This window comes from Pempheris klunzingeri, chromosome 18 (genome assembly GCF_042242105.1).
Source record: "Pempheris klunzingeri isolate RE-2024b chromosome 18, fPemKlu1.hap1, whole genome shotgun sequence".
In the NCBI taxonomy this organism is placed as follows: Eukaryota; Metazoa; Chordata; class Actinopteri; order Acropomatiformes; family Pempheridae; genus Pempheris; species Pempheris klunzingeri.
Genome location: NC_092029.1, coordinates 10,972,661 through 10,985,289, shown reverse-complemented (window position 1 = coordinate 10,985,289; position 12,629 = coordinate 10,972,661). Strand labels below are relative to the sequence as shown.

Sequence of the window (12,629 nt, the reverse complement as noted above, 5' to 3'; positions counted from 1 at the left end):
GCAAGGAGGGCTCATTTCACAGTTTACAAAAATCTTTTGCATTAAGAATTCTCTTCTACACTCTGTCTACAAAATCTCGTAAAACATTGGTTCAGCTGTTAGAGGAGTTTAAAATGAACTGATTACAGAGCTGCTGCCTTTTTTTCTGTATTCTTTGGCCTACATACTTCACCTCTGCTCAGCACATACATGCTGTATTGACATAAACCTGCCAATGGACTAAAGGTCTGTGGAGGCCCATGCGTGAAGTCATTTGAATGTAAGTAACACCCTCTGGATGCAACAGATAAACAGAAGCGTGTTTAGTGCATGATAAGAGTTTCAACCGAATGCTCTTGCACAATTTGAACCATCATTTATATAAAATAGTGTCCTTCGTGCCACATTTCGTATATAGTGTTTATTGTAAAATCCATACAGTATGTATGTACACATAGACCTCAAATAGCACAAACTTCTCTGCTTGACCCTATTCTGTGAGTGAGTTGCACTCATGAAATCAAAGGGGCGGGGTTATCATATCTAATATTATTCAGTGCTTTTATGTCCTGACTTGGAGTAATAATATTAAACCCCATTATATTTCAATAACAGCTTACATAATGGATTAAAATCATAGTTGTCTGAAACATGAAAAAAAAATTAGATAATAGTGCAATCATAAATATGCAATACACACACACCATATGTAGAGCATTCAATAAACTGTGTCACATGATCTGCCTCCTCAGCGGCCGGTAAAAACTGTGAGCCCCCTCACTGTTCTGTCAATGTCATACCTTTTTTTTTTTGGCTTGGTTGCTAACAATGTGTCAAAGTATCAAACTAGAAGTACAAAATAGAAGTAGAAAATATGGAAAAACTCCCTTCCTGTGACTGAATGGAAAATGTCCATCCCCCAAAAAGAACTCTACAGTACAACGTTTGCGTTTTCAAAAATACGCAGCAGAAAATGAGTCCAAAGTTTTGAGAATATTGAGTGTACCAGTGGTATTTGTTTGTGGTTCAAAAATAGCAGAAGAGATTCCAGAGGTCACTCACTACAAACACTGTTTTTGACGTATGACATTCACTTCCTTCATTGGAAATAAAAAGATCACTGGATGTCACTATCACTATGGTGTCCCAGTGGGGTGTCCATGTCCTCCCTATTGTCATGTTATTGTTCCTGTGTCCTAACTGTTGTCATGGTGACAGCTGGTCAGGGTGACAAACGGCTTCGGAAGCTGCGAGGTCGGATCTTCATGCTGACTTTACGCAGGGAGTAATAGTCAGAGTCCCTCCAGGAATACCAAACGATCCCGTCAGGACCCAGCGGCCCCCGGCTCTTAGGGGTGTAGTGGCCTCCCTGCAGGATTGGGAAGTAGTAGACACTCTGATTGCTTTAAAAGTGTATAATGAGGGGCTATCTCTGTACACTTACCCTGTAGTAGACTCCATTAAGGTTGGCGTAGAAGCACTGGTTGTACCACCAACCACCGTGGGAGATCTCAGCACAGATATTGCCGCTGTCGGGGGTGCTGAAGCCCTGCTTGTCGTGGTACCAGCTGAAAGAGTCCTGCACTGTCCCACTGAAGCCTGACACATGGAGACGGTACTGATGCTCCTCATCTTCCACACTGCACACAAACACAAGCAGTGGGAAATTGTGGAAGAGAAGCATGTTTTGAAGCAGCTTTCTGCGTACTTATGCATGACACTGACCTGAAGCTCTGGTAGAGGGCATGTTTGTGGTTACTGCTCCAGTCCTCCAGGTCGATGCGGAGGCTGTAGTCTCTCTGGGTACTCAGGTCATGTATGTGGTCGTTGCCCAGCCAGAAATCTGAGCGCAGGTCGCCGAAACCGTTCTTGTAGTCCCTCCAGCTGCGGTCAAAGCTCACTGAGCCGTCCACACGCCTCTGGATCACAGTCCAGCCACCACCTGAGGCAAAAAGAGAGCACTGCACTGACAGGGAAAGCACATACCGTGTCTACCGCGGGTTATCATACTTGTGCCTTGATCAACTGCATCACAGGAGACCTTGATTTGGTACCCAGAGTAAGTGCTTGCCAAGAAATGGATTGAAATTCAGTTGAAATATAGCCACAGCTAAGCCAGCTGTGTGATTGCATGCGACTCACCATCTGTGTCCATATCACAGTAGACCTCCACAGGCACACCGGCCAGAGATGGCACCACTGTGTAGAGACCTGATCTCTTCACTCCATTGTAGTAGATGGAAGCACAGTCTATGGGGCAGTTCCTCACATGCTGAATCTCTGAGAGAGGAAAAGGTGTGACATGGTTGAGTGGGAGTAAATCGACAAGGGGGGGGTTTGGCGCCCTCTGCTGGGAGATCATAACATTTCGGACTGCATGTACTGAGTGGTTCTGAGGGTGCCTACCTGGGTGCAGAGCTTCTTGGGCACTCATCAGTGAGTTGGGACGGACGACGTTGATCAAGCACCCAGGACTTCTTTTTAGTTTATCCACCAAGAGCGTCAGATTAAGGAGTTTGCTCTAGACAGAAAATCAAAAACCGCCCAGTTCACATTCGTTTTTGTTCCTTCAAGCATTTTTAAAACTCTGAGAGTGAAATAGTACTGCTTGTGATATGTATACCTGCAGGTCAAGGATCAGAGTGCCCTGTAGGTGCAGCAGGGTGGTGGCTTCAACATAGTGAACCTCCAGTTCGTGAAAACGCTGCTCCACAGAGCTATTCAAGTGGTTCCTCTCTTCACTCTGACACCACACATACGTAAATATTCAATCACACACAAACATAGACAATAACTAAGACCTGTGTAAGAAATGCAAGAAAACTATTAAAAACTAAAGAAAACTATTTAAAAACAAACTCTAGCCCTCTGGTGGAAAACATTGTCCTGATTTAAATAGGCTTTATCTCCGAATATTACAAAAGCACAAATTGTATCTGTTTTTTTTAAGTAGAGTACTTTTCATCTAATTAAACTGAGTAACAACTTAGTAAAATACTGATTTAAAACAACGCTTTTTCATGGCAACTCCATGTCCACACACTTCATGTCTGCACAACATGCACACACATGCAGTTTTTTCAGCTATAAATAGCATGATAGATATGTTAGAAGAATTTTAATACATTAACAACTATCATCAGTTTAAGTCATTAACACAGGCACATTCTCTGTTATTTAAAAGAGTAGCAGGTTTTGCTATGTTGCTGTGCAGATTAGCAGATAATATTGAACTCAAACTAAACAATGATTAAACTGTAACTGAATAACTCTGTAACTAATCTGTTAAATGGCATATTGGGCTTTTAGTGAGGCTGGAAGTTTAGAACTTGTTTCCTCTGTTTTGAGATGTTTGAAAGTGTAAATTGTATTGTATATTTGTCATTTTGACATGTGCTTATGCACATAAAAATGAAAATGAACAAATCTTCTGGCCCCCTAGGCGCGTACTCGAGGAGCCCCCTGGCTGGGGTGGCACCCACATGGGATCCACTGGTGTAAGTGATCTTTGTCACCTTTATTTTAACAGCCATTAGTGTCTCTGTGCACCACATTAAAACTCTAACATGCAACACTTCCCAGTGCTCTCGGCACAAAAAGGGACGAGTCCGCTCATTTAAAACTTAACGACACTTCAGTATGTGGTCTGTAAATAGACTGGATATGGAGGATAACACTAACTTCTAACCCTAACTCCCATTACCACAAACCCTGGAGCCGGCCCTGCCCTGCCCCTGCCCCTGCCCCTGCCCTTTTCCTCCGCCTTGTTCTTACGGTCGAGACTCTCAACACACAAGCGCTTTCCACCATCCACCTTTGACCGCTGACCGGTCCCGCTGTGAGAAGTTTGTATAGGCTCACTGTCTGAGACGCAGGAGGCAGCACGTGGAAGAGTATAGGAGGCTAATCCTGTTAGTGACGAAGGTCAAGGACATGCTGTGAGGAAGCCAGCTTGATGACCAGGCACCAGGTTAGAGCGCAGAGCTGTACATAACTCAGCACTGTGACAGCACAGGAGAGTATTTTTAATCCGCCAAACTGCAAACCACGATCTTTAACAGCCAGTCAGAGTATACAGAGAGCAAGTTTAGGAAAGTTAACCCCTCTCTTTCAAATGAACACAGAAACCAGATATAAAATCAAACCACACACAAAACTTTGATCAAAAATATATGTTTTGTCTAAACTTTTCTTTCATAAAACCAAAATAGGCGTAGAGATTTTGCCTGGTTCTAATAAATTATACATAATGCCACACGGACAGAAGAACAGGTTAACTTTCCACATGAACAAAAAAGTGACTTCTGTTACATGTGTTGTCTTTAATACGAAGCGGTCACATTGTCACAACGTGCTGTGAGCTCCAGGTAAAACGAGCACTCAAAGCAGTTGACAGGATTGTTGCTGATATTTGACCCAGGTCTGCTAAGTCCACATGGAAATCTCACCTGCAGCTCGAGGACTTTGAGGCGGTGCCGGTGGTTCCTCAGCTCCTCCTGCAGCTCGGAGATGGTCTCCTTCATCGCCACAATCTGCTGTTTCCTCTCCTCGTTCTCGTGCAGCCAGTAGGAAACCTCATCTGTGCAGCGGAACATATCCGGGCATTTCTGTTCGTCCAGCTGAGGCAGCGTGGCCACCAGGCGACACATCCCATCCTCCATCACCTGTTAGATGGAGGAGAATTTATGGAAATGTCCATCAGTGACAGTATACAACTACAACCTCAAATGGCTGTGACTGTGGTTTTTTTATATGGTAAATCTAAAAATTCTGTTAGATTCAAAGTTTAATAGCACCACACTGGGATTTCTTCTCAATGTCATGTCCAATATAAAACAGCCAACAGCTGATGTCTTCCCTTTACAGCTGGCATACGCCGAAAAAACAACAGTGACTGCCTTACTGACATTAGAAATTGGCTGTTGCCGTTGAATGACAAATCAGAAATGATTATAATTACCCCCCATGGCCCCAGCACAAGCATTGTTAACACCCTCTCCTCTAGTCTTGGTGCCTTATCTGCTAATGGTAGGAATGAGGCCCGCAACCTGGGTGTTATCTTTGGCTCAGACTTGTCTTTTGATGCTCAGTTGACTGAAGAGGTGCAGTCCCACTTTGCCCAGCTGAGACAGCTAACCAAGATCAGGTCATTCATTTCCTTTGCAGACTTAAAAAAGGCTTTAATATAATAATGGCCGCACTACACATTATCTTGGCTGCCCTTCACTGGCTACCTGTGAGCCTTGAGAACTGATTTTAAGATTTTACTGCTTGTGTTTTAAGCCTTGAATGGTCAGGCTCTTGTCTTTATCTGTGATCTGCTGACTCCCCGTGAGCCTGATCGATGCCTGAGATCCTCCAGCAGGGACCTACTGATTGTCGCTAAAGGTGGCACCGGACCTGTACTGCTCAGTATCCTGTGTTAAATCTCTTCTTAGGACTCACTTTTGTCAAATGGCTTTTTCTTAACTGCTGGTATTTGTTGTACTTTTAACATTTTTCATTAAGAATTTTTGGATATTATTTACATTTTATAATCTGTGTAGTGTTTTTGTATTGTAAAGCACTTTGTAGCTATAGTTTTTGAACGATGCTACATACATAAAGTTATTATTATTATTTGAAGAAAGCCTTAACTTTAGCTATACACTTTATCTAAATTTACTCCAAATGTTACAATCATGTGCATTTTCTATGGTATGTACTGTGTAATAGTTGCCTAGTTATAGGCCTGCTTCTGTCTTGGAGTGGTGGAAAGTAGCATTTTGCTGATGCTACTTTTGTACTTTTAGTCAAGTAGGATTTTGAGTGCAGGCCTTTTACTAGTAATGTTTTTTTTAGATTGCTGTATTGGTACTTTTACTTCAGTACGGGATCAGTTCAGTACTTCTTCCACCACTGCTGTATTGCATATTTAATCATGTATCTCTGGGACTGCATTATATTCATGAAGTTAGTTTTCCAGTAGTGGGCAGGCAGTTGGAAATGAAACATTTCTCTTATTGCTGACACATCTCAGGACAGAGAGCAGTAACAACAGAGCATCACTTTGGTTTGTGTTGAGGATGTTTTCAGTGATCACCTGGTTAGTGTACTCCCCACACTGGGATCCCCCGCCTGTGGTGGTAGTGTTCAGATTGTCTGCTTTGGCCTCTGGAAGCAAGACGATGAGGAAGCAGAGAGCAGAGCACACGCTCCAGCCAGGAGGGTTGGTTAAGGACAGGAGAGACATTGCGGCCGCCCAGTTAGTCTGTTCCTGCCTCGTCAGTGAAAGCAGGGCTGGGACACAGGAGTGCGTGCTTCACCATGTGAGGCTCTGCTGGCTCTCCCTGCAGGGATAAAAAAAAAAAACGCTTATTGTCTAATGCAATAAGAGACCTTTTAGCTCACAAAGCCATGTTCCCTCCCTATATCTCACAAATTAGTCTCAGTACAACTAATAGGACATAAACGTAGGGAAGTGAGATTAATTAAGGGGAACGTGATCTCCTCAGTCGATCACATTACTGCGGTTTGCTCTCCTCGCGTCACCTGCTCTTAAAGCCAAACTGAGGTTTTGACTTTAATTAAGCTTAATTAGGTCTTCACGTTCTCTTACTTTCTAAAGTCTCACTTACAAACACACATACAAGCACAGACAACATGGCAAAATGTTGCATTGTCCTTTACAGCTAATACATTTGTTTTAGTTACGATGAGGGAATATAAACTGTCCTCTTGTAGCATTTGTAGAAATGGTGGTGTACTCACCCCAGTCACAGGCCACCCTCTACCCCATGTCTGGCACATTTCAGGCCGAGGGGTTCTCTCCATTTTCTTCTTCTCCCTCTCCTCTTCCCCTCCTGTATCGCTTTCTCTCGCACTCTGTGTGCCTCATGTTCATCCTCCGTCTCTCCCTCTCTCTCCGTCTCAGTGCAGACATCTTAGTCCCATAATCCACCTCTAAGAGGATTCACAGCGACAGAGGGATGGAGGGAGGCAGACAAACAGGGAAGTGATAATTAAATTATTGGTAGAGAGGAAAAATGTACTTTTAATTGTATAGAAATACCCATTTCTTTCTTGGTTTTACTATTAAACCACGCAGCTTACTTGGCTGTCTTTACTCATTACATCAAATGCTGTGGCAGTACACACTGAACTGTATGTCATGGTTCTGAAGTTTTTGGGATTTTACTGACTATTGTGAGGAATAAACTGAAGATGCAGTAGACGAATAATAGAAATAGAAGGAACCCAGTTGTAGGGAGAATCAAATTTTCATATTTCGTTTAAACTTTAACAGAGAAAGAATTGCAGGGGAAGTTACGTGCACATATATGCACCAGCAAAACGCCAACATACATCAGCGTCTACAGTAAATAAGCATCACCTACAGGCACAATAATCCTGCTCAAAGCTAGTGGCAATGAAGGCTGATGTAAGTGGGAGTGTGAGGGGTGCTGATCCTCTTACTGCAGTCAAGCTGCTCTTTACATCTTTATGCCCTCAAATGTGGCTCAGCATGCACGGTCTCCTTGTTATCAGTAAAAACTAAATGCTACTGGAAGCCCACTTATTTCTTTTTATGGAACTATAATGTAACAGCTATTCAATACATTGTTATAAAATGCAAAAACATCTCCTAAACCAGTCTCTATTGTAACTGGACTATATCTGGAACCTCTCTCTCTCACTGTTCTTAAAGAGGCCCTGCAGGGAAAACTTATGCAGCCACCCGCCTGCTATTTTCAAAGGATTCTGCACATTAGACTTGTCCATGCGTTGAAAATGTAATGCACAGAATAATTCACATCTAAACTCTAAGGAATGCAAAATGTCTCCCATAAGAAAAGTTTTACTGTTATACCCGATGGTGCCTGCTGAGAGTGAGAGAAACTGTGTGCTTGAGGCCACATGGGGGCACCATGTAACAACTTACAGTAAATACCTGCCGGTCTTGACTGTGGTGATAACAAGCATCCCCAGTGAAGTGCCCCAGAGACAAAATACAAACGAGAAATAGTAGTAGTGGTAGTAGTAGCATTAGTAGTAGTGGTAGTAGTAGCATTAGTAGTAGTGGTAGTAGTAGTATTACTAGTAGTGGTGGTAGTAGCATGTGTGTTTGTACTAGAGAGAAAAAGATGAGAATAATCACACAAACCCAATGAACTGTCTCACTCACACAGTAGCATGTTACTCCTTTGATGCAACTCTACATTTCACACAAACCTCTGAACAGAATATTGATTTTGTGAAAACAGAATTTAAAGCTTTCTTTGGCAAGAATTTCTTTCTTTGTGGAATTGTTGTTATCTCTCACAGAAAATAGATATTAGAAATGAGATAAATGGGTGAAAAAAAAACAGCAAATGTGGATGCTTCCATATAGGTCACAGTGAGGGCTACTGAATGGTTTATTTAGTATTATGTGAATCGTAATTATGACGTCTGCAGTTATATCTCAGCCCTACTGAACACCTAAGGGAGATTTTAGACTGCTGTGTTAGACAACACTCTCCATGGAACCTCTAATAAAGGAGTATCTTATAGGGAAGAAGGGCGTTTCATCCTGCCAGTATTGTTCCTGAGAATCTCTCCCAAAGAGCAATATCTGTTCTTGCAGCTTGTGGCAGCCCAAGTGTTTGGTTTTTCCTTTCATTTGTCGCCTATTTGTATGAGTGCATATCTTCAAAGGAATTCCTTTATTTGCAGACAGTCTTAAGTTGTCTCTTCACATTCATGGTTTATGTGGCATCCACAACAGAAATGAAATTACAGACCTGTAAAATTACCAATAAGTTAATTTTGCATACATTGTATGTACTCTGTATAACTTATCTGTATGATGATACTTGACACCTAAAACCTGAGGGGTTTCAGAATGAACTTCTTTCTTTCTATAAACACAAAATGAACTCTTCCCAGCAGTTTCATTCCAGAAATAAAACTGCTGGTTCACTTTACGCTGGTGTCAGTGAATAATAGATTCGATATTCAGAGCTGAGTTGAGAGGCTGACAAGTTTCTTGAAAGAAACAACAAGACAGGGTCCTCATTAGCAACGGAGAGAGGGGGTGCTTTTGTCAATTATGTGATTCAAAGGTGCTGAACATACATGGCAACCTATGGTATTCTATGGTATTCTATGGTATTTGTGGTAATCTGTGGTCTATATTGTAATCAAGGCACCTGAGCAATGGAGCAGGCTGAGCAGCTACACCCCCACTATAATACTTGGGGGAGTTTACGACATATGTCCATATACGTTCCTTCATACTTCATAGTCTTCATGTCTTCAATATCAATCTACAATGTAGAAAATAATAAAAATAAAGAAAAACGTGAGACACAAAAAGGTGTGTCCAAACTTTTGACTGGCACTGAATGTCCAGATGTGTTAAATAGCTTTGCAATTTGTCATGGCAAACAATGAAATATATGCATTATGTACACTTCGAGAGCAGCTTAACTGGTCATGCAACCCTACCTTTAACAATAACCAGGCACCCATGCGTACAGGCCATACGTTTGACCAGACAGATTCTCTGATCAGTGGCAGAATTCCCTTCAATCAAAATGTTTTACATCTGCTTAATTATAAAGAAAAAAACGATGATTATTTATAGATGATTCATTGTTTCCAAGAGCCACCATCAAAAGGGATCTGCAAACTTAATCTATTACTTCCCAGTTAAATGGTTTTGCGAGTATCAATCAGTCAGTATCAATCAGTATGCATCACCTGTCTATTGAACCATTCTCTGGATGGATATTTATCTGAAGCATAAGCATTACAATGGGCAGTTACTCATTGTGATGCAGCCATATCCATCAGATTTCTCTAATAGACTCTCTTACGCACACACACACTTCAAGGTTGTAATAAATTTGAGGAGACACTAGACTTAATCCGTTCTAGCCGTCACTGCACTCCCCTTGGTATCATGCATCATGTTAACGGGCTTACCTGAATGCACTGCAGATACACACAAGTCTTGACTAAAGTAAGTACAGTAAACAGGCAGCAGAGGTGGCTCAGGTTAACACAGGCGGTTACTGTCTTTGATGAAAACAGCCTCAGACGCCGTCTTGACAAATTGAAGGAGGTCACATACAGCAAAAGAACGAGTCAAGAGAGCCATGATCTGCCATTTTTCTAACCGACCTTAAAGTGCAACATTTGGTTTCACCTCGCCCATTGAACGTAGGAATGTCATTTTCATTTTAAAAGGTAATAGAGGTCATTTAATCATAATGCATCCATGATATCCTTAAAATCATGTTCTCCTCCTATGCCTTTCTGAATTATCAATGAGAAAAACCTTGGGGCTTCACCTTCCTCTGCAGCAGGAACTAATTCCAGTTCATTTCAGAAACATCACCTGCTCTCATTTGCCATGTCACAGGCGCGTTGGCAGATTCATCAAGCACACCACTGCCTCCGTCTCACTGCCTTGCCTGAGGGACAACTTAACGTTTACTCCTCCACACTGCAACGTGGAAGACTAGGTTGGCTCATGTCTTAATTTAAGAAGATTTAAGATGAGTATTCTGCAGGATGCACTATGTTGAACTCATTACCAGCTATAATCAGTCTAGACATTTAAAAAAAAAAGTATCAAGATCAAAACACTTCCAGCATCTTGTAAATAAACATTTTCTAAGAGTAGAAAAAAAAAAAAATTTCATTTCACATTGGTCACATGTGTGACAATTATGTCAACCATTCTTGTTAATTAATTTTTTTGATCACTGCAAATTTAAACTTGAATTATTCTATTGCAGCTTGGGAGAGTGTAAATAAGATGTAAACACAAAAGTGACATAGGTCTACCTTATGAAGCATAAATATAAAAGCATATTTATTACTACATCCAGTAGATCCAGAGCAGCAACAACATTCATTTTGATTTGTGACACTAGCCGTCTGGTTCAATGTTCACCTTTTATGCTCTAATTTTGGTCCCCACCAACTGCTGAGAGAAATATATAGCATTTGGCACTGGGCACATGGCTTACAGTCAGTTTTTTTTTAGATATTTTAGAGCTAAATGATGCAGTGAGAGTGAATCAAAACCAAAACTATACCACTATGAGTAGCCCCTCATACATTGCATACAATATATTGTCATTTAATTCACTGTTAACATGAAAATATTGACACACACCATACATATAACTAATTTGGTATCAGCCAGACATCTTGGAGTTAAAGCAGGTTTGTCGAGTTTTAGACCAAGCTGGCAGAGACATCACAAATCCAGCAGAGCTCCTTCCTGCAGCACCCCTCCTTCCCCTCATCCCCTCTAGTTGTGCTGTTTTGTGTCTCCAGAGGACACGCGTGGCTCAACTCCAGCTTCACAGGACAGAAACACAATTTCACACATACAGCAGAGCTCATCCTAAACTGACAGACCAACAGGGAGTGTGTTTCTGGCTGTGTAAGTCAGATGCACGCCAGTGGTGCCATGGAAATAAGCGACTGACAAAATGTGTCTTAGCTGGACAAGCAACACTGGCTTACATCAAAACGGTCAGTTTAACTATAAGCATACATGTGCACTCACCCTGTCATTATCATGCCTTATTATGGAATACAGCTTCTTTCTGATCCACAGCCTGAATGAGTACACCAAGTACAGATAAACATGGGTGAAATTCAGAACAGACACAATCCCTCCATGAATGGATGGTGAATGGGCAGAATCTATTTAACAGAGAGATTCAACCACTCAACAGGAAAATATTCCCGTTGTAAAATATAACAGGAAAATCAAATCAAATCCCTGCAATAGGACCCAGGTCCTCAAGGTTGTCCATGAGTGTTATTGTTGGCATTAAAACCAAATTCTTATGTTATCATTTTGATGAGCACTCTTGAAATCTCTTTGAGAGAACAAATAACCCAGACCAAAAATGAAAAAACAATGATAAAATAGTAAATAATAGATAGAGATCGTGTTGGATTGACCAGCGGTACCTTTAAATTCCACTCAGAGAGAGATGAGACTGAGGTAAAATGCAACAGACCACTGTGTCCTTTCATTGTTTTCCATCCACACACTAAAAGCATCTAGCTGCCTTATATAACCACCCACTGCAGGTAATGAGGCAGGCAAAACCACTTAGGGGGGACTACAACCAGGATGCCACATTAAATATATGCATAACACGACATAAGATAGAATATAAAGAATGAACTATACATATTTGCATAAATACACATCCCTACCATAAACCAATAACACATGCTCTCAAATCATCACATATATGAGCCTTTTTGCTTCTAATCCCCCTCGTCGTTGTCATGGTTTGCTCCTGGAGCTCTTAAACAGGTGCTTGGACACACCTCAGCCTTTTGCCTCCGCCCCCTGCTGAATAGACAACCAGGAAGAGGTGAGTGCTCATTATTTGACTGCCAGTCTGAGCTAGCTTGCTGTCAAACATCACCAAACTGCCATCAACCACATATCTCCATTACAGATCATCAGAATTTACTGCTGTGAAGTGAATAGATTTCAAATGTCAAAATGATTAGTGTCTGCTTTCAGAATGGAATTGAAGTCCACGTTTTCATCAAGAAAACTACAGTATTTAGTATAACTTCAGAGTAACTAATCGCTAAATCTCATTTTATCCTTGTATTCAGTGAATGCGAGAGCAGATTTT

General features: G+C 41.5%; 1 protein-coding gene across 1 annotated transcript; it reads right to left on the bottom strand.

The window, feature by feature from the left end:
- Positions 1 to 378: 378 nt before the first annotated feature.
- On the bottom strand, positions 379 to 6,211 carry LOC139218107 (angiopoietin-related protein 7). The gene is made up of 8 exons (XM_070849654.1): positions 6,062 to 6,211; positions 4,428 to 4,643; positions 2,603 to 2,722; positions 2,386 to 2,500; positions 2,122 to 2,259; positions 1,705 to 1,921; positions 1,424 to 1,619; positions 379 to 1,348 (listed from the first exon to the last, which is right to left on the bottom strand). The coding sequence occupies exons 1-8, from the start codon at positions 6,209 to 6,211 to the stop codon at positions 1,202 to 1,204; spliced, it is 1,299 nt and encodes a 432-aa protein (XP_070705755.1). The 3' UTR covers positions 379 to 1,201.
- Positions 6,212 to 12,629: the final 6,418 nt, after the last annotated feature.

Bases quoted from the DNA above. Each gene is read 5' to 3' on its own strand.
- LOC139218107 (XM_070849654.1), bottom strand. From the start codon at position 6,211: ATGTCTCTCCTGTCCTTAACCAACCCTCCTGGCTGGAGCGTGTGCTCT. The intron at 4,644-6,061 runs GTGATCACTGAA...TCCATCTAACAG, and splicing joins GTGGGGAGTACACTAACCAG to GTGATGGAGGATGGGATGTG. The intron at 1,922-2,121 runs GTGAGTCGCATG...TTTTTGCCTCAG, and splicing joins CTGTGATATGGACACAGATG to GTGGTGGCTGGACTGTGATC.